Source organism: Prionailurus viverrinus, chromosome B1 (assembly GCF_022837055.1).
Source record: "Prionailurus viverrinus isolate Anna chromosome B1, UM_Priviv_1.0, whole genome shotgun sequence".
NCBI lineage: Eukaryota > Metazoa > Chordata > Mammalia > Carnivora > Felidae > Prionailurus > Prionailurus viverrinus.
The window spans coordinates 15598891-15619429 of NC_062564.1; the positions used below are offsets into that span (position 1 = coordinate 15598891).

The window sequence follows — 20539 nt, forward strand, 5'->3', positions numbered from 1 at the left end:
TCACTTGTAATGTGTCCTCTTTCATTTCTGATCTTGTTTTAGCCCTCTTTTTTTCCTTGGTGAGTCTAGCTAAAGGTTTGTCCATTTCATTTATCTTTTAAAACAACCACCTCTTGCTTTCATTGATTTTTTTTTTTCCTGTTGTTTTTTAAAGTCTCCATTTCATTTAGTTCTGCTTTGATCTTTATTATTTCCTTTCTTCTGCTAACTTTGGGTTTATTTGCTGTTCCTTTCCTAGTTTCTTGAGAAATAAAGGTGTTTGAGATTTTTCTTTTTTCTTGATGTAGGTATTTGTTATTGTAAACTTCTCTCTCAGAATTGCTTTTTGCTGCATCTCATAGGTTTAGATTTGGTTTATTTTTATTTTTTTAATTTGGCGCAAGGTCTTTTGATTTCTTCTTTTTCAGTAGCATGTTGTTTACCCTCCATATGTTTGTAAATTTTCCAATTTTCTTCTTATAATTGATTTCTAATTTCACAGTATTGTGATCAAAAAAGATGCTCAATGTGATTTCAATCTTAAATTTATTAGGACTTATTTTGTAGCCTATCATGTGATCTGTCCTGGAGAATGTTCCCTATGTACTTGAGAAGAATGTATTCTGTTGCTTTTGAATGGAATGTTCTATATATATTGTTATTCCCATCTGGTCTAACATGTCATTGAAGGTTGATGTTTTCTTATTAGTGATTTTCTGTCGGGATGATCTATCCATGGATATAAGTGGGGTACTAAAGTCCCCTGCTGTTATATTTCGATTTCTCCCTTTAGGTCTGTTAACCTTTGATTTATATTTTTTAGGTGCTTCTGCATTGGTGCCTAAATATTTGTAAATGTTCTATCCTCTTTTTGTATTGACCCTTTTATCGTTACATGCCTTTCTTTGTCTCTTATGCAGTCTTTGTATTGAAGTCTTTGTGTTTTGTCTGACATAAGTATGGCTATCCCAGCTTTTGGCTTCCATTTGCATGCCACATCTTTTTCCATCCATTCCTTCACTTTCAGTCTGTGTCCGTATGTCTGAAATGAGTCTCTTATAGGGACCATATAGATGGCCGTTGTTTTCTTTTGTCCTTTCAGATACTCTTTTGATTGGTAAGTTTCATCCATTTAAAGTAATTATCGATAGGTACGTACTTATAGCCATTTTGCTCATTATTTTCTGGCTGTTTTTTAGTTCTTTTTCTTTCTACTTCTCTTGCTTTCTTCCTTTGTGGTTTGATGACATTTTTAGTAGTATGCTTCCTTTCTCGTTAGCTTTTGTGTATCTGCTAGAGGTGTTTGTTTTGTGGTTACCGTGAGCATTACATATAACAGCTTATATTTATAATAATCTATTTCAAATTTATAACAACTTAAGTGGGAACCCATTCTTTTTTTTTTTTTTTTGAGGGAGAGAGCGCGTGTGTGTGTGTGTGTGTGTGTGTGTGTGTGTGTGAGAGAGTTGGAGGAGGGGCAGAGAGAGAGGGAAAGGAAGAATCCTAAGCAGGCTCTACATTATCAGTACAGGGCTGTACTGGGGCTCCATCCCACAAACTGTGAGATCATGACCTGAGCTGAAATCAAGAGTTGACCGCTTCACTGACTGAGCCATCCAGGCGCCCCACGTGTGAATGCATTCCAAAGCTGAACACTTTTACTCTTGCCTCCCATGTTTTATGTTTTGCATGTCACGTGCACTTTTTTTTTTATATTATATGAAATGTATTGCCAAATTAGTGTCCATACAACACCCAGTGCTCATCCCAAAAGATGCCCTCTTCAATGCCCATCACCTACCCTCCCTTCCCTCCCACCCCCCATCAACCCTCACTTTGTTCTCAGTTTTTAAGAGTCTCTTATGCTTTGGCTCTCTCTCACTCTAACCTCTTTTTTTTCTTTTTTTCCTTCCCCTCCGCCATGGGTTTCTGTTAAGTTTCTCAGGATCCACATAAGAGTGAAAACATATGGTATCTGTCTTTCTCTGTATGGCTTATTTCACTTAGTATAAGACTCTCCAGTTCCATCCACGTTGCTACAAAGGGCCATATTTCACTCTTTCTCTTTGCCACGTAGAACTCCGTTGTGTATATAAACCACAATTTCTTTATCCATTCATCCGTTGATGGACATTTAGGCTCTTTCCACAATTTGGCTATTGTTGAGAGTGCTGCTATAAACATTGGGGTACAAGTGCCCCTCTGCATCAGCACTCCTGTATCCCTTGGGTAAATTCCTAGCAGTGCTATTGCTGGGTCATAGGGTAGGTCTATTTTTAATTTTCTGAGGAACCTCCACACTATTTTCCAGAGTGGCTGCACCAGTTTGCATTCCCACCAGCAGTGCAAGAGGGTTCCTGTTTCTCCACATCCTCATCAGCATCTATACTCTCCTGATTTGTTCATTTTGGCCACTCTGACTGGCGTGAGGTGATATCTGAGTGTGGTTTTGATTTGTATTTCCCTGATGAGGAGCAGTGTTGAGCATCTTTTCATGTGCCTGTTGGCCATCTGGATGTCTTCTTTAGAGAAGTGTCTGTTCATGTTTTCTGCCCATTTCTTCACTGGATTATTTGTCTTTCGGGTGTGGAGTTTGGTGAGCTCTTTATAGATTTTGGATACTAGCCCTTTGTCTGATAGGTCATTTGCAAATATCTTCTCCCATTCCGTTGGTTGCCTTTTACTTTTGTTGATTGTTTCCTTTGCTGTGCAGAAGCTTTTTATCTTCATGAGGTCCCAATAGTTCATTTTTGCTTTTAATTCCCTTGCCTTTGGGGATGTGTCAAGTAAGAAATTGCTGCGGCTCAGGTCAGAGAGGTCTTTTTCTGCTTTCTCCTCTAGTGTTTTGATGGTTTCCTGTCTCACATTCAGGTCCTTTATCCATTTTGAGTTAATTTTTGTGAATGGTGTGAGAAAGTGGTCTAGTTTCATTCTTCTGCATGTTGTTGTCCAGTTCTCCCAGCACCATTTGTTAAAGAGACTGTCTTTTTTCCACTGGATATTCTTTCCTGCTTTGTCAAAGATGAGTTGGCCATACATTTGTGGGTCTAGTTCTGGGGTTTCTATTCTATTCCATTGGTCTATGTGTCTGTTTTTATGCCAATACCATGCTGTCTTGATGATGACAGCTTTGTAGTAGAGGCTAAAGTCTGGGATTGTGATGCCTCCTGCTTTGGTCTTCTTCTTCACAATTACTTTGGCTATTCAGGGCCTTTTGTGGTTCCTATGAATTTTAGGATTGCTTGTTCTAGCTTCAAGAAGAATGCTGGTGCAATTTTGATTGGGATTGCATTGAATGTGTAGATAGCTTTGGGTAGAATTGACATTTTAACAATATTTATTCTTCCAACCCGTGAGCATCACGTGCACTTTGAATATGTTCTTCTGGCCTGTAGCATTTCTGCTGAAAAATGTGCTCATAGTCACATGGGGTTTTCCTTGTATGTAACAAGGTTTTTCTTCTTTTTGTTTGTTTTTTCTTGTTGCCTTTAAGGTTCTCTCTCTCATTTTTTTTTTTTTTTTAACTTCTGACATTTTATAATGTGTCTTGGTGTGGGGTCTCTGCATTTATTTCATTTAGAACTCGCTGTCCTTCCTGGATCTGTAGGTCTTTCCTTACCCAGGTTATTGGAGTTTTCAGTTACTATTTCTTAAAATAGTTTTCTGGCCCTTTCTCCTTCTGGGATTCATTTGATGTGAATGTTGGCCTGCTTGGTGTTGTCTTCTAAGCCTCTTAAGCTGTCTTCACTTTATTTCATTCTTTTCTCTTTTTGCTGCTCTGCCGGGTGAGTTCCTCCATCCTGTCTTTGAATTCATTGATCCTGCTTCATCTAGTTAGCTGTTGAACCCCAGTGTATTTTTCACATCAGTTTTTGCATTTTCAGCCCTGTGACTTCTGTTGGGTACTTTCTTATATTTCTTTTTGTTGACGTTCTCACTGTGTTATCCATTCTTCTCCCGAATTTGGTGAACATCTTTATGACCATTAGTTTGAATTCTTTATCAGATAAATTCCTTATCTCCATTTCATAAAGGTTTTTAAAGAGTTTTAAATTGCTTTTTTGTTTGGAACTTGGTCCTTTGTTCTTCATTTTGCTTGACTCTGTTTGTTTCCCTGCATTAGGTGAACTAGCATCCCTAGCAGTCTTGAAGAGTTGGCCTGAGAAGGAGATGAAATCTATCCTTCAACCCTGTCCTAGCTCTTGGTTGTTTCTCAAACTTTTGTAATTTTCCAAGCAGCCTATTTTATTTTTAATAGCTCCCAGTACTTCGGGGTATTCCAGGACCAGTTAATGTCCCAAAGGGGAGGATCTCATTTAACACCTAGATTCAGGCTGATTGGAAGCCAGACCCTCAGGCAACAGCTTGCTTGCTTGCTTGCTTTTTTTTTTTTTTTTTTTAATGGTTATTTATTTATTTTGAGAGAGAATGCTTAAGTGGGGTAGGGGCAGAGAGAGGGAGACAGAGAGAATCCACACTGGTGGCTTGGAGCTTGACATGGAGCTGGAACTCATGAACCGTGAGACCATGACCTGAGCTGAAACCAAGAGTCAGATGCTTAACCTACTGAGCCACCCAGATGCCCCATGGCAGCAGCTTTTAAGGAATGGAGAGCATGTGCAGTTGTATTGCACTACAAGCGTAAGTCCCGCTGACCAGCACAGCCAGGTCATATGGAGGTGCCCACGGTGGCAGTTGTAAAAATCAGGACTTGTTGAGCATGTGACCTTCTTTCTGAGAGATCCTGGGGAGCGATTGTGAGGTAGAAGGCGAGTGCAAAGATAGAGCCTCTGGCTACGTTCCTTGTGAGCAGCTCTGTAGCTTCTAGATGTATGCCAAACTTGAAGACTGCCCCTCAGGCCGAAGCTCCGGGACAAGCAGTTAGGCGTCTTTCCCAGAAAGGCTGGGGGTGTTTCAATCCGCTGTCTTTGCGGTGCGCCGGTGGTGGTCGCCATCTCAGAACTGTCCCCCTGACCGTTACAGTCCCATGACCCCCAGGGCCGGGTGATCGAGGGTTAGGCCCTGGGAGGCGGCCACGAAAAGCAGGGTACCAGAGGTCAAAACTGGGGCACCAGACACATACAGAAGCTCCCCTCTGAGAGATGCTGGTGCTGTGAGACACGGCAAAAGCCAGGAGGAGAATGGTGCCCACCCTCCAAGGTCTCAGGAAAGGTTTCCAATTAGCCCCTGGATGTGTGTTCAGTTAGGCTCCTGTGAGGAGAAGCTGGCAGGCTCTTGTACAGAGGGACTGAGCTGACTGAGCTCCTGGCTCTGTTGCCTCACTGTGCCCTAGGGACGCCCGCTGTTTAAGAACCCTTTCTCCACTGGTGACAGTTCTGTAGGACCTGTGAGGGTAAGTCCCACTGGCCAGCAGAGCCAGGTGACAGAGAGGAGTCCCCAGGCTGCAACTGCGAAAATCAGGGCACCAAGCAAAGGGCATAGGCTCCTTTCTGGAAGATACCAGTGAGCTGGAGTGAGGCAGAGGGAGAGTGCAAAAATTAGGTCCCCTGGACTCCATTCCCTGAGAGCCCTTCTGTAGGCCCCTGGGCGTGTGCCACAGCAGAAGCCTGCCCCTCGGGCACACGAAATCGGCCTGTCAGAAACTGGGGGTGGGTTTCAGTCTGCTCTCAGTGCCATGGCCTGGGAGTGGTGGTCTACGGAGAACTGTGCCTCCAGTTGTTAGAGTCCTTGGACCCAGGAACGCCAGCCTCCCTGGCCTTTAAGGCCAGGTGATCAAGGGGGTTACCTGCAAACGGTTTGGCGGATGTAAAACTGCGGCACCAGATGCGAGTAGACGCTTTCCTCCAGCAGATTCTGGTGGCCTGGAGCACGGCAGGCGGGGAGCCAAAGATTGTGTCCCCCGGCTGGAGGGGGGCAGAGGGGCTTGCAAAGATGGCACTCGCTGGAAAGGGGGGGAGAAAGGAGAAAAGATGGCGCCCGCCGGATTTAGCAAAGCAGAGAAGATGGCACCGGCCACCTCCATCTCTGAAGAAGATCTCTCAGTCCAACGCTTGAAAGTCTGGAAATGAGCCTCTTTCACATAAACCCTGGGTGCTTTTCGGAGAGCTGCTTCTGCACTCGGCCCTGGGGTGAGTGAGTCTGCACGCAGGCCCTGAGGGAGTCTTTCTTCCCCAGTTGGCCACGGCCCGTAGGTCTCCTAGGCCCCAGCCCGGCTGGTCTTCAAAGCCATATGTTCCCGGGGCTCATCTCCTAGGCTCGGGTCTTAAACGTTGGGCTGTGAGGTGTGTGAGGTATGACTCCTCCGCCTTTCAGGGAGGAGCTCCGGGTTTGAATTCCCTCCCAATGGTGGGGGTGGGGCTTGCGGCGAGGTTGTCTCAGCCTCTCCTACCTGCCTTGAGGGGCTGTCCGACTCATCCTCCACGGAAGGAGTCAGTTGGCCAGCTTTTAGGCTGTTTCTCAGAGGAGATTGTTCCATATATAGCTACAGATTTGGGGTGTTCACCCGAGGAGGTGAATTCGGGCTCTTCCAACGTTGCCATGTTGGACCGGAAGCACTGGTTTCCCTAAGAACGCCATACAAAAGGAATCTAATGTTTGCTGACTGTAAAACCAAATGGCTGAAAACGTGCGTTCGTAATTATTCTTGTTAACTTTTGACATAGGAGTTTATACAAGAAATAGAAACTTTCGGCTGTATAAATCATCGAAGATAGGGAAGCACGTGGCTTTGGAGATTGCTGAAGATAACAAGTTTTTTCCTAAACATTCGGAGACTGTATCTGAAGAAAATCAATGTTTCCTGTCTTCTTTGGTCAGCAATGTCAGGTAGATAGTATATAGTACCAACATCAAACTGTTGCATATTCGTGAATGCTTATTAAGCAGTGAACAGCATTGGATAGTACTATAATGTGAGTTGGGTAAATTCATTCTAACTTAAGGAAAAGGAAGTTCTCAAAATTCTAGGGTAACGTATTTTTATAAAGAAGAAAATTAAACCTGTTCCATTTGCAAATAGAGTTACTGTTAATATCTACTTTTCATATATGCAAGTTCATACATACTTATATACGTCCTTCATTCAAAAAATAGTTGAGATCATTATTTATGTGGTTATATCTGTTGTTTTATCCACTCGACATTATATCATGAATATCTTCCAAGTTCGTAATTTGCAACAGTTAGTTGTAATGAAAACTTAAAATTTGTTTTAATGTTTCTGTGTTCTTGAGAGAGAGACAGCACACAAACTGGAGGGGGGCAGAGAGAGAGGGAGACCCAGAATTCGAAGCAGGCTCCAGGCTTGGAGCTGACCGCCCAGAGCCCCACGCGGGGCTTGAACTCACAAGCTGTGAGATCCTGACCTGAGCTGAAGTCAGATGCTTAACCAACTGAGTTACATTTGTCAGAAGTAATGTCAGGGTCTTAGTTTCCTTACCTTTAAAATGGAAATAATATTAACACCTATCTTAGGGAGTTGTGAAGATTAAATGAGGGAAGAGGTACACACAAAATTATAGCTGGGCCTGGCACGCGATGTCTGCTGGGTAAGTGTTAGTTGTTAGCAGCTGTTCCTGAGATTCTGGAAGTACAGTGGTAAGTGTAAGACTTGTATCACTGTGGTTGGCACAGGAGTGGCCTCTAATACAGCCTGAAGTCATCTCCTGATTACCAAATCCTATTTCTTTTGTAGTTTCAGTATTAATTTCATGCAAGTGGAGAGTTCTTCTACGCAATGGGGTTTCCTTAATTTTCTTTTGTGTAGCCAAGTAAATAAGTATTTCTCTTCCTGAAATAAAGGCTAAATTCTTTATGGCTATGAGTCTGTCTTTCAGTTAACTTTAATTCATTTTTTCCTTTGCTCTCATGCCTCCTTTTTTTTCACACTTTTCAAATTATTTTTAGACTTATTCACACTTTTCAAATCATTGTAACAAAAATGTCAAAGGCTCTGTATGTTTGGAGAATAGAATTGTACTTCATTCTATAGCTTCAGCAGACCCAGAGTCCTCTGGTTCACTCTGTGGTTGAAGAAAGTATTTTAATTTTTAAAAATTTATTTTAGAGAGAGAGAGAGGGAGGTGGAGAGGGGCAGAGGAAGAGAGCGAGAATCCCAAGCAGGTTCCACGCTCAGTTGCTCAGCGCAGAGCCTGATGCAAGGCTTGATCCCACGACCTGGATCATGAACTGAGCCAAAATCAAGAGTTAAGAGTCAGATGCTCAATTGACTGAGCCACCCAGGCAGCCCAAAGAAAGTATTTTAAGTGATCACCAAACTACTGTTTTCTATATGGATAGGATTGGTGTTTTTGTAGGCAAATGTGGCTTAATTGTCCTAGTACAATTAGCTGTTGAACAAAGGATTTTAATGTGGAACTATTTGAAATTCAGTCTCCTTTCCGTAGCCATGTCTCTTTAATTCTTACATAATGTTAACTGTTTCTTTCACCTATTTTCTTCAGATTCTCAGACACTTTACGAATTCTGACATGTGACACATCTCAGAATAAAGAAAAACGAATTGAATGTTTTAGCAGCACCAACACTAAAGGTAATTTTAAGAGAACAATTTCCTATGAAAATTTAAGGATACAAAGTCTGTTTTGCCTTGAAGATTTTAAATCCTCAGTATTCATATCTACTGATCATTTATTATTTTTTTTAGACTTTATTTATTTAGAGAGAGAGCTATTAGGGGAGGGGCAGAGAGAGGGGGAGAGAGAGAATCCCAGCAGGCTCTGCACCAACGAGGGGCTTGAACTCATGAGCCATGAGATCATATCCTGAGATGAAACCAAGAATCAGACAACCAACTGAGCCACACAGGTGCCTCAGTATCTACTGATCCTTTAAAACAACTTAGTTTCTATCCAAAAGGGAAAAAGTGTAAAGAAAAGATAATTATATTTTTTATTTTTTTAATTTTTATTATTATTTTTTAATTTTAATGTTTATTTTTTGAGAAAGCGTGAGCAGGGGAGGAATAGAGAGAGGGAGACACAGAATCTGAAGCAGGCTCCAGTTTCTAAGCTGTCAGCACAGAGCCTGACGTGGGGTTTGACTTCATGAACTGTGAGATCGTGACCTGGGCAGAAGTTGGATGTTTAACTGACTGAGCCACCCAGGCTCCCCAAGAAAAGATAACTTTTAAAGTGTATTCACTAATTTTCATCTTATGGTTTGGGGGGCAGGAAATGGGAAAATAGAGTAGATTGTTGGTAGAAATAAACCATTATTAAAAGAAAAACCTAGGGGGGCCTGGGTGGCTCAGTCGGTTAAGCATATGACCTCAGCTCAGGTCATGATCTCACAGTCTGTGACCTTGAGTCCCATGTCAGGCTCTGTGCTGACAGCTCAGAGCCTAGAGCCTGCTTCAGGTTCTGTGTCTCCCTCTCACTGCCCCTCCTCTGCTCACACTGTCTCAAAAATAAAAAGAAAAAAAAGAAAAACCTAAAAGTCCTCTTCCCTTCTGTCCACAACCAATGATGGGTAGCCACCATCAGTTTCCATGGAACCCCGTGGAGATTTCCCTTGCATTTCCCTGTTCTTTTAATGGCTGCATGGTTTTCACGCATGTCCTTCATTTTTATATTGAAAAACATAGAGGTTTTTTTCTAGGATTTTGTATATTCTCCTGTAAACAATTTTGTAAATGCATTTTGGATTATCATTATTTATAGCAGTGAAAAACTGGAAACAAATCTAAATGTAAAACAAAATGGCATTGGTTACATCCTATAACATACTCTATAACCAATTTATAAAATTTATAAAAACCAATATAACATGGGAAATGTCCATTTATAAGAGAAAAAGTAGACTCTGGAATTGGGAGGTATGATTACAGCTTCCTTAAAAACATGGATAACATTGTCTTATGCTTATTTTCTTCTTGTTTAACAGTTATTTCAGATACTGATTTGGAGTTTGTTTCTCTCATTTCTGCTTTAATGTATTTTCCAAAGTTTCTCCAATTATGTATATTATTTTTGTAAGTGAAATATAGGCTTTGTTTGTTTATTTTCACACTTTTTTTAAAAAAGTGTATTTTGAGAATGGGAGGGAGAGAGAGAGTGAACACCTGAGAGTCTGTCGCTTAACCGACTGAGCCACCCAGGTGCCCCTATTTATTTAGAGACAGAGAACACAGTGGGGGAGAGGGGCAGAGGGAGAAAGGGAGAAAGTCTGTAATCAGCACTCTCAGAGCAGAGCCTGACTCAGGGCTTGATTCCACGACCCTGGGATCATGACCTGAGCCAACATCAAGAGTCAGACACTCAACTGACTGACCCACCCCGGCACCCCAATATAGGCTTTATTTTAAGAAAAGTAGATAATTCTGTGTTTAAAGATGAAGTGAGATTTTAAGTAAATGATTGTAAATTATTCCAGTAGATTCTTAGATACAAAATATAACCAAATTGTCAGAGCCCTATGGCTGAAGGTCCCGGGAGAGCACACCTGCAGTGAACCAGTGGCGTGTGTTATGTGTGGAAAACACGCACCACCGGGATCTGTGGGGGCAGCTCAGTAAAAGGGTGTTAGAAACGACTTCTAGGATTCAGGCTTGAGTTGGGTGTTTTGAGGAATGTCCAAGGCAGCGTGGATTTGTTTTCAGCTGGGTACTGTCGGAGACAATTCTGCGCTTGGCTATCTTCATAAAGTTTATCTAGAAGGAAGGCAGACTACAGTGGGACTAAAGCTAGAATTGGCAAAGCAGCCCCCGTTATGAATAAGATGGGCGGCGTTTAGTCATTTTTGTGGTTTGGAAATAGTTCATGTTTTGTTTGTGATTGCAGAGCGCTCTTATTTTTGTCTTGAATCATCTTGGCCACAGAGTGACCTTATGTGATGTTGAAATTCTGTGAAATGGTTACTCATCAGCAGGAAAATACAGGGCTGAGCCGTGTGTGCCCAGCCTGTTTGTCACAACACCAAGGCCGAGCTGATAGGAGTAGGCCAGCTCCGGGGTGTAAGGGGTTGCTTTTCTCTTTATAAGAATGAAGAAAGCAATCAGAATGATTATAGGTGCTTCTTGTGAAAATTAGTTAACATTGGACTTAATTGAGAGGTTTGAATATTACTTACTTGTAGGATAAGCCAGAACCCGTGACTGACTAAAAGACAAATGGAGAAATGGGGGGGGCGGGGGGAGGGACCTGGAGAGTTTCTGAAACGTGTAATTGCACTAAAGAACAACTTAAAATTTAACTCTTCAGCTTTTAGCCACTTTAATTATAATGAATTTTTCTCTCTGTTGCAGCAGAAAACATTGAGGGTTTTCATTGTTCGCCCTACCCTGAAATTGATCAATTTGTTCTTTCTTTGGTGAATAAAAATGGCATTCAAGGAGGTAAAGATAATCTTATTCCTTATTCACTGTAATATGCTGGAGTTATAATAGCTTCAGAAACATTATTTGCATTTTAGGAATTCGGCGTTGGAGCTACTTTTTCCCAGAAGAGTTACTGGTTTATGATATTTGTAAATATCGCTGGTGTGAAAACATCAGAAGAGCGCACAAGAGCAATAATATCATGTAGGTGATGTTGTTTATTGAGTTCCATGTATTTAACCAACATTACATTTTAAATTTTTATAATTTTTACAGTTGAGAATATAAACATGATTTTGTTCTTATAATGAATGTAGTTACATCAGATACTGTATTTGGTTTATGTTTGAAAATATTTAATTTGACCAACTTAATTATCACCTTAGCACATGTCATTTTCATCTGTACTTTATTTGGTAAAATAATCCATTAGATAGTATAATCTTGAGAAGAGTAAGGTAGAATTGAGTGGGGCTAGAAAGAAATTAGAGGCAGTAGACAGGAGGAAGGAAGTATCTCTCCCTTGTCTGTTTCCATTGGTCCTTGACATGTTAGGGAGTAAATTGAAATCAAGCAAACTTGGGTGAAAGGGAAACTCTTCGGTGCTAAGAGTTGGAATTAAGGTTAACATGTTCAAGACAAAGAATGATACTGAGAGGAACAAATATTTATTGAATGCTTGCTGTATGCACCAGGCCCTGTTTTAGGAGTTTTCTGTAAAATCCCCCTGGCAAAAGGAGAGGGAGTGAAGGATGAAGTGAAACCAGAAATAGAATTTTAGATAATACAGGGGCACCTGGGTGTCTGTTGGTTCAGCATCTGACTCACGATTTCAGCTCAGGTCATGATCTTGCGGTTCGTTAGTTTGAGCCCCGCATTGGGCCCTACACTGACAGTGAGGACCCTGCTTGGGATTCTCTGTCTCTCTTTGTTCCTCCCCCACTTGTGCATGTTCTCTGTCTCTCTCTGTCTCCGTCTCTCTCGCTCAAAATAAATAAACTTAAAAAAAAAAGAATTTTAGATAATACAAAGGTATGGTTAGAATAGGGATAAGACAGAAACCCAGCAGTTACTGGTTATGATATGGGAAGTTTTGCTGTGTTTTATATTTAACACAAAGCTGAGACTTCTGTGTATCAAGTGTAAATAGCACGTGTGCCAGACATGAGAAAAGACTGTGAAGTTCTGCTAGGAAGCTAGCGAATACATTGGGCAGCATGACTCAGTGCTATACTTACATATGTAGGTTAACCCAGTTAAAAAAAAATAACATTTCAAAAATTATATGCTCAATACACAAAAGCTATCACGTAGAATAGCACAAAGAAAAGATTACCCATAGGCCCAGAACCAGTGATAACTGTGGTTATAATTTTGGTATATCTTTCTAATTTTTTACTCTATGGATATATAAGTTTACCAGTAAATCATTATCATAAGATGATCGTCTTTTTTTTTTTTTAAAGAATTTTTTAATTTTAATTTTATTTTTTATTTTAAAGTTTATCTTTTTGAGAGAGAGCATGCGAGTTGGGGAGGGGCAGACAGGGAGAGAGGGAATCCCAAGCAGGCTCCACACTGACAGCACGGAGCCCGACGTGGGGCTGGAACTCAAGAACCGCAAGATCAAGATCTGAGCTGAAATTAAGAGTCGGACGCTTAACTGACTGAGCCACCCATGTGCCCTCCCCCTTTTTAAAAATTGTTTATTTACTTTGAGAGAGAAGGAGAGAGAGAATCCCAAGCAGGCTCCGTGCTGTCCTCACAGAGCCCGACGCATGGCTTAATCCCATGAACTATGAGATCATGACATGAGCCAAAATGAAGAGTCGAACGCTCAACCAACACAGCCACCCAGGCGCCCCCCCTTTTGACTAATTCTCAAATACGGATACTTATTAATGGGATATGTGTCGTTCTGAGCATCACATAACCTCGTAAACCTTGGAATTAGATTGGACACTGTCACCGCCACGGTTCTGTCTTATTCTGCATTGAGGTTAGTGGTCCTTTTTATCCCAGTCACCACCAAAAACCTCAGCTCTACAAAGACAGGACAGGACCGAAAGGAATGAAGGCTGCTACAGTTCTGAGGCTGTGAACCGTAAGCAAGTAGTTTGCAGGGCGCATGACGGATATCAAGTATCACAGTTGCCCTTAGGAACATGTAAATATTCTTCATGACCCTGGGACAGTTTGATGTGAAGTTCGGGAACTGCAGCACTAATGCGTTTATTAGGATTGTTCAGGTTCTTCATAACTTTTTAAGTTTGCTTAGTTGGGTGTCTTTTTATCTAGTACTTTGTCTATTTTACCAAAATGCTTAATGTTACTGTCAGAAATTGTTCATAATATTCTTAAATTTTTAGTATATTCTACATTTGTAGTTATAGCTGCACTAAATTTTGAGTAACACTTACGTCTTTACCTTATTTATTTTTTGATCAATCTGGCAAGAATTGTATTAGTCTTCACATTGGCCTTGTTGATTCTTTTACAGTTTGGCTTCTTGAGGCACCTCGGTGCCTCAGTCAACCGGTTAAGCATCCGATTCTTGATTTCAGCTCGGGTCATGATCTCATGGTTCGTGAGTTTGACGCCTGGGTCTGGCTCTGTGCTGAGAGCGTGGAGCCTGCTCCAAAATAAACAGTGTGGAACTTGCTCTCAAAATAAACAAACATTTAAATTTTTGCTTACTTCCTGCCTTTTTTTTTTTATTAGAGTTTATTCAATTGTTCATTTCCCAAGTTAGTTACTTATTGGTCTTCAGCTATTCTTTTATGTAAATAAGCTTTTTCTAAAGATCGTTTTAGCTCTGTTTCACATATTTTAATACATATTTTCAATTGCATTCAGTTCCATTTTCTAATTTCCATCATGATTTTTCCTTGAGTAATTGGTTATTTAGAAATGTTTTTCAGATGTGGCTGGGGCTTCAGTGGCCTCACTATGTGTACCGTTTTCGGTTTCCAGAGTCTGTTGACTGTAATCTTGCTGCTTATGTGTACCTGTGCTTATATCCTATCCTTGGCACCCGGCCTCCTAGACAGAAATAAGACTGGATTGTTGGGTATATTTTGGAAGTGCGCCAGAATTGGTGAACGGAAGAGTCCTTCCGTCGCAGTGTGCTGTACATGATGGCCTTCGGCATTTTCTTCATACAGTAGCTGGGAAAAATATAATTTAATTGCCAGCAGATTTCCGTATGAAAAAAGGACTTACCTATAGAACATAATGGAATGAATAGTTAACTCTTTTATCTCTGAACACTGAATGAGATAAATTTCCAGCTGCTGTTCTCTATTTTTGTTATTGGACCAATGTTCTATATAAACAGGGTGTAACCATTTAATACGCAGAGTTTAATATGTCTAACAATCAATGTGAGCGGTGTCACTACAATATTACATTCTGCAAATGTTACTCTGTCAGATACCAGTTTTTAGTGAGGCATCTCTGAGACACAGAATAGAAAACAAAATTGGGAAATCAATTTACTTCCCTTCACTGTGATTTGGAAATGATAAATCTTTATGGGATGAGACACTTTTCTGGGCTAGCTTTTTTATTGAGGAAAAAAAGGTTCAATTTGTGTTGGTAAGGATTGCATTCATATTTAATAATGCTTGCTTTTCCTCTGGCCACACCAGAGCATTAACAGAGTGCCTCTAAGCAAACTCTATAGTGTATTACAGACATTTCAACTATTTGAAACAAGCCTGTGCAGTTCTTAAGGAAGAAGGTAAATGAGATATAACTTAAGAGTAGTATTGGGAAAATGTCCATATTTAACATAAACGTTTAGAATAGCTGACTGGTCCAGTAGCCTCTGAAAACTCTAGATAAGTATGGATAAATATCTTACGAATAAATTGACCAGCTGTCATTCTCTGAATAAGACTACATTCTTAGAGTGAAAAGAACAAAATAGAACAATTCAGAATGATAAAAAAAAAAAAGTTTTTCATTTCCAAGTTACGTGTTTCTATTAGCTATTTTTCTAATATTTATTTCTAAACAGTTTGCTTTGTGGTCAGAGATGTGTTGTATGAATACTTTTTTTTTTAATTCAGTGAAATTAACATGATACCTGGCACAGTTTTTATCATTGTTTTGTGTTTAAGTTTATTTATTTAGAGAGCCTGTGGGAGGGGCAGAGAGAGAGGGAGGGACAGAATCCCAAGCAGGCTCCACACTGGACCGCACAAGCCCGACGTGGAGCTAGAACTCACAGACTGTGAGATCATGACCTGGGCTAAAACCAAGATTGGACGCTAAACCAACTGAGCCACCCAGATGCCCCTGTAATTGTTCTATACGTGAGTGTAAAGAACTTCCAACTATCTGAAACAATATTCATGTATGCCTATTACATCAAACTTGGTAATTGCTTTTTAATTTATGTCATTCAAATTTTCTATATCCTTTCTGAATTTTTTGTGCCTATTTGTATCAAATACTAAAAGAATGTTTTTTAAAATCTTGATTTATGGGAGATTTGTTTATCCTTGGAGTTCCATCAGTTTTGCTTATGCATTTTTGAAGCTTTTTTATTTGGTGGGTACAGGTTGAGAATTAGGTCTTCCTGGAAGAATTTTTGTCTATAGATATACGTATAGATATGTATATACATATATACATGTTATATACATACGTACATACACATATGTATATACATATCTATACATATATTGTATATGTATCTATATGTATATAGATATACATATATTTTCCCCCTAAAGTCCATTTTGCATGCTATCTTTGACAACCACAGTTTTCTTTTGGGTGGTGTATATTTGTTTCAATGCTTCTACTTTCTACCTTGTCTGCATCTTTAAGTCTTAGGCACATCTCTGGTAAGCAGCATGTAGATGAATTTTGTTTTCCATCCAGTCTGGGAATCAAGTTGTAACTCTTTTTCCTTTCTATTTTTTTCAATATAAAGGATTTTGGTTGATCTGAAAAATGAAGTTTGGTATCAAAAATGTCATGACCCTGTATGTAAAGCAGAAAACTTCAAATCGGACTGTGAGTTGTTAATTTTTATATTTATACCAAGTGAAAATAGGAGGTCTATATAAAACAGTTTTGCTCTTTTTCTTGTTCAGGTTTTCCATTACCTGCTGAAGTTGGTCTCCTGTTTCTGCTCAAGGAGGTAAGTGCAGGTTTTAGTTTCTTTCTCATTAGTAATCAGTTCTTGGTACAACAGTATCCATGAGCTATTAGTAGTGTTCAGACGTGTCCACATAGCCTTTAAACACACTCTGCAGTACTTAGTTTTCACTTAGGAGCGTGCCGTAGTGATTGTGCCTTGTGAGCACGTACCTGGTAGGATGCACCTCACTGTCACTGCCGCGGAAGAAATTGTATAGATACCTAGTCAACCACTCCCAGACAGTTAACAAGTTTCTCATGTTTCGTTTTACAAAGCGTACCAAAATACTCATCTTTGTGTTTCTTTAAACAACTCTTTCTGTAGGGAGAATTTCTGGAAGTAAATTATGTCAAAGAGTGTATACATTTTTAATTTTGGTAGATATTGCTAGATTGCCAAATTAACGTTTTCTTGTTAAAAACCTTTATTTGCCCAAATAATTCACATTCACTCTGAGAAAAAATTAGAAAATACATGAAAAGCCAAAGGGGAAAAACTCCTCCTCACATATAATTTGACCACTCAAAGATAACAGATGTAAGTGCTTTGGCATAGATCCTCCAGAAATTTCTATTTATGGTGCTCCCGTGTATATTTTTAAAGTCATAGTATGCGTACTATGTTAGAGGCTTTTTTTCCTACTTCAGCTATCACAAATGTTTTCAGTAGTATGTATTACCAGTTGGTACCAATAAAACTGATACAAAATTAGGCTTCACAATTTAAGAGAGCACCTGTTTACACCTTTGCCAACATTGTTTATTTTTACCTTTGACCTTTACCAACCTATTTGGCCAAAAGTGGTATTTCAGTTGTTTTTGTTTACATTTCTTACAGTCTTAAGGAAGTTGAACTTCTTTCAGATATACTATTTGTATTTCTGTTACCGAGTGTTGGTAACTGTCCTATAGAAATGTACAAGGACAACAAACTCTCTTCACCTAGAGTTGCCCTTTGTTAATATTGGTTACATTTGTGTTTCTCCCTCTACTGTACGCATACACATTTTTGACGAATTTTGTCTTAGTCATTTTAGGCTACTATAAAGAATACCACAGGCTGGGTGGCTTTTTGTTGTTGTTGTTTAGTTTTTATTTATTTTTGAGAGAGAGTGCAAGTGGGGGAGGGGCAGAGAGAAAGAGAATCCCTAGCAGGCTCTGCGCTCTCAGCAGAGCCCGACGTGGGGCTCGAACTCACAAAACCGTGAGATCGTGACCTGAGCTGAAAACAAGAGTTGGACACTTAACCAACTAAGCCACCCAGGTGCCCCTGACTGGACGGCTTATCAGCAACAGAAGTTTATTTCTCACAGTTCTGGAGGCCTGGAAGTCTAAGGTCAAGGCCCTGGCAGATTTGGTGTCTGGTTGGCTTCCTGGGTTATAGAGAGCCACCTTCTCGCTGAATCCTTGTGGGGGATAAGTTTAAAAATTCTCCGAGCTTGCACCAAGAGTTAACAAGGCTTAGGGCGGAAAGCCGCTTCCACAGGACCAAAGCATAGAAGAACAGGTAGAGGTGGAAAGCTGCCACAGGGTGAAAGCACCCAGGGCTAATTATTGAGAAAAACACCTTGTTAACCCTGAGGTAGTATGCTCTGTCTTAGCCCCTAGAAAAGTTAAGATAAACAGACGTGGTGCCTGGTGCCTTTAGTAAATAGCTGTCTGCTCGGTGTCCAGATTTTGATTTGTCTTGACCCTAACCCCACACATCTTCAAAAACCCCTTTTCTCTCACACAGGAGTTAATGGTTACTGTATTATTGTTTCTGCATGTCTATCACATATGCGAGCCTTCTAATCCTAATAAATACGGAGCTAGGTCCCTTACTCAGGGCTCTTGTCTCCTCCTGGACATTAGCCTCTCTCGTATTCAGTTCTTCATCTGCTCTCTTGCTGGACAAGAGAGAACTCCAGACTGAGAGTCTGTGACAAGTCCTCGCATGTCAGAGGAATGAAAGAGCTCTCTGGGGTCCCTTTTGTGAGGTTTCTAATCCCAGTCGTAAGGGCTGTACCCTCATGCTTAATCACTTCCCAAAGGCCTCCCTCCTAATACCATGATATTGGGGGTTCGGGTTTCAACTTATGAATTTGGGGTAACAGTCCACAACAGATCTCTTGAAGGGAAGTTGCAGCCATCAAAACCCTGTATCTCTTCATTTAAGTATATTACTAGAGAATAAGGATACTCTTAAATATGTACATTTTCTGAGTTTAAAAATTTTACCATAACAATACTGTTATCTAATACATAAATCTGTATAGCCCTATCTTGACAATTGTCTCAACTATTTATAGCAGTTTTTTAAATTCATGTTCTTAATTCTTAAAATTCTTTATAAATAGGATAACAAGTCTTTTAAATCTTTTAAGATAGCAGGTGTATTTTCTAATTTGGCTTGAGCTGCACTGTCTGCTTTTTAAAAAATTCCATCTACGATTGTTCCAATCCCATCTGTGAATACTGAAAAGAATGTACCAGAGGAATTGTGGGCATTTCCAAATTTAGAGTGTTAAGTGTCTGAGTTACAGTGGCAGCAACATTTGAATTAATGAACTCATTCCCATGGCGACTGTACTGAAGACCATATCATCCAGCATATTTATTTTAGTATCTGTTCAAGAACTGGTTTTGTACTTAGTACTTTAACATAAATCGACTGTTTAGTGAAATCATCACATATTCTCATTGAATCGCCTGTACTTTCTTCCTATCTCCCTCTCCCTTATTTTCCCCCTTTGAACTAAAGGAAGAAGAGTTCACAGCACCTGAAACAATGAACAGTGAAACCGAGAATCCTCATAAACCACCATCTAGTACGTTGTCAAAAGGTGTAGCTTCTGATGCTGACTGGGATAATGGCATTGATGATACTTATTTTTTGGAAGCTACCGAAGATGCTGAATTAGCAGAAGCTGCAGAGAATGGCCTTCTCAGTTATTATAGTGGAGTGGATGAAATTCCTGATGAACTAATTTTGCAAGTATTGCAAGAGTAATTAACTCTGGACTGGTATATAAGTAGGCTGTAATTTTGCCTGAAGGCGGTTTAGTAACATAAATATACTAAGTTATAGTAACTTTTTATTAAAACCGTCTATATCAACTAAGTTTTATCACTCTGCTTCTCAATTCTTGTTTTTTACTGAAGTAGGCCAGTTTTATTGAAAATTAGCTTTGAAATTGTAACTGACCAGAGTTGGTATATGTTCATATCAGCTTAATTTTGCATGTTTATTTATAGGTTAAAACTTATTAAAATTTTTTTTTAAATTGAGGTATCATTGACATACAGTATATCCGGGTGTATATTGTAGTGATTTGATATCTTTATACATTACCAAATGATCCCCATGATAAGTCTAGTTACCATCTGTTATCACACAAAGTTAGTACAATATTATTGATTATATTCTCTGTACTGCATATCACATCCTCATGACTTTTTAAGTTTATTTATTTTGAGAGAGAGAGTGAGTCAGTCTGGGAGGGGAAGAGAGAGAGAGAGAATCCCAAGCAGGCTCCATGCTGTCAGCACAGAGCCCAGTGTGGGACTGGATCCCATGAACCGGGAGGTCATGACCTGAGATGAAATTTCAAGAGTCAGATACTCAACCAACTGACCCAACCAATCACCCCCCTCATGACTTATTTTGTAACTGGACATTTGTAGCTCTTAGTCGTCTTCACCCCTCCTTCTGGTAACCGACAATTTCTTGTATCTATGCGTCTGTTCTGCTTTATTTTTAGATTCCACGTGAAACTGAAATCATATGGAATTTTGTCTGACTTATTTCACTTAGCATAATATACTCTGGTTCCATCCATGTTGTTACAAATGGCAAGTTTTTATTCTTTTTTGTGGCTGATATTTCAGTGTGTGTGTGTGTGTGTGTGTACGTGTGTGTACCTCATTTTCTTCATTCATCTATCACTGGACACTTAGGTTGCTTCCATGTCTTAGCTGTTATAAATAATGCTTCAATAAACGTAGGTACATACATTCTTTTGGATTAGTGTTTTCATTTTCTTCAGGTAAATACCCAGAAGTGGAATGATTGTATCACATGCTATTTCTATTTCTAATTTTTTGAGGAACCTCTGTACTGTTTTCCAC

At 39.9% G+C, this 20539-nt stretch overlaps 2 protein-coding genes across 8 annotated transcripts in view; both read left to right on the forward strand.

Moving 5' to 3' along the window:
• PRIMPOL (primase and DNA directed polymerase) overlaps positions 1 to 19699 on the forward strand; it is a 57701-nt gene extending 38002 nt beyond the window's left edge. For 6 of the 7 annotated variants that reach the window (XM_047855500.1, XM_047855501.1, XM_047855502.1 and 3 more), the window contains 7 exons: positions 6603 to 6765; positions 8403 to 8491; positions 11204 to 11293; positions 11371 to 11479; positions 16221 to 16303; positions 16384 to 16430; positions 19173 to 19699. In XM_047855500.1, coding sequence (XP_047711456.1) covers positions 6603 to 6765; positions 8403 to 8491; positions 11204 to 11293; positions 11371 to 11479; positions 16221 to 16303; positions 16384 to 16430; positions 19173 to 19421 — 830 coding nt within the window. In that variant the 3' untranslated portion in view covers positions 19422 to 19699. The remainder of the gene's footprint in view (positions 1 to 6602; positions 6766 to 8402; positions 8492 to 11203; positions 11294 to 11370; positions 11480 to 16220; positions 16304 to 16383; positions 16431 to 19172) is intronic. The other variant, XM_047855503.1, reaches the window with a different exon arrangement.
• LOC125163568 (protein kish-A-like) lies at positions 13028 to 16227 on the forward strand. The gene has a single exon (XM_047855511.1). It carries the CDS (start codon positions 14186 to 14188, stop codon positions 14411 to 14413), a length of 228 nt encoding a protein of 75 aa, XP_047711467.1. The 5' UTR covers positions 13028 to 14185; the 3' UTR covers positions 14414 to 16227.
• Positions 19700 to 20539: the final 840 nt, after the last annotated feature.

Excerpts from the sequence above, each read along its gene's own strand:
- LOC125163568 (XM_047855511.1), top strand. The coding sequence starts at position 14,186 with ATGTTTTTCAGATGTGGCTGGGGCTTCAGTGGCCTCACTATGTGTACC.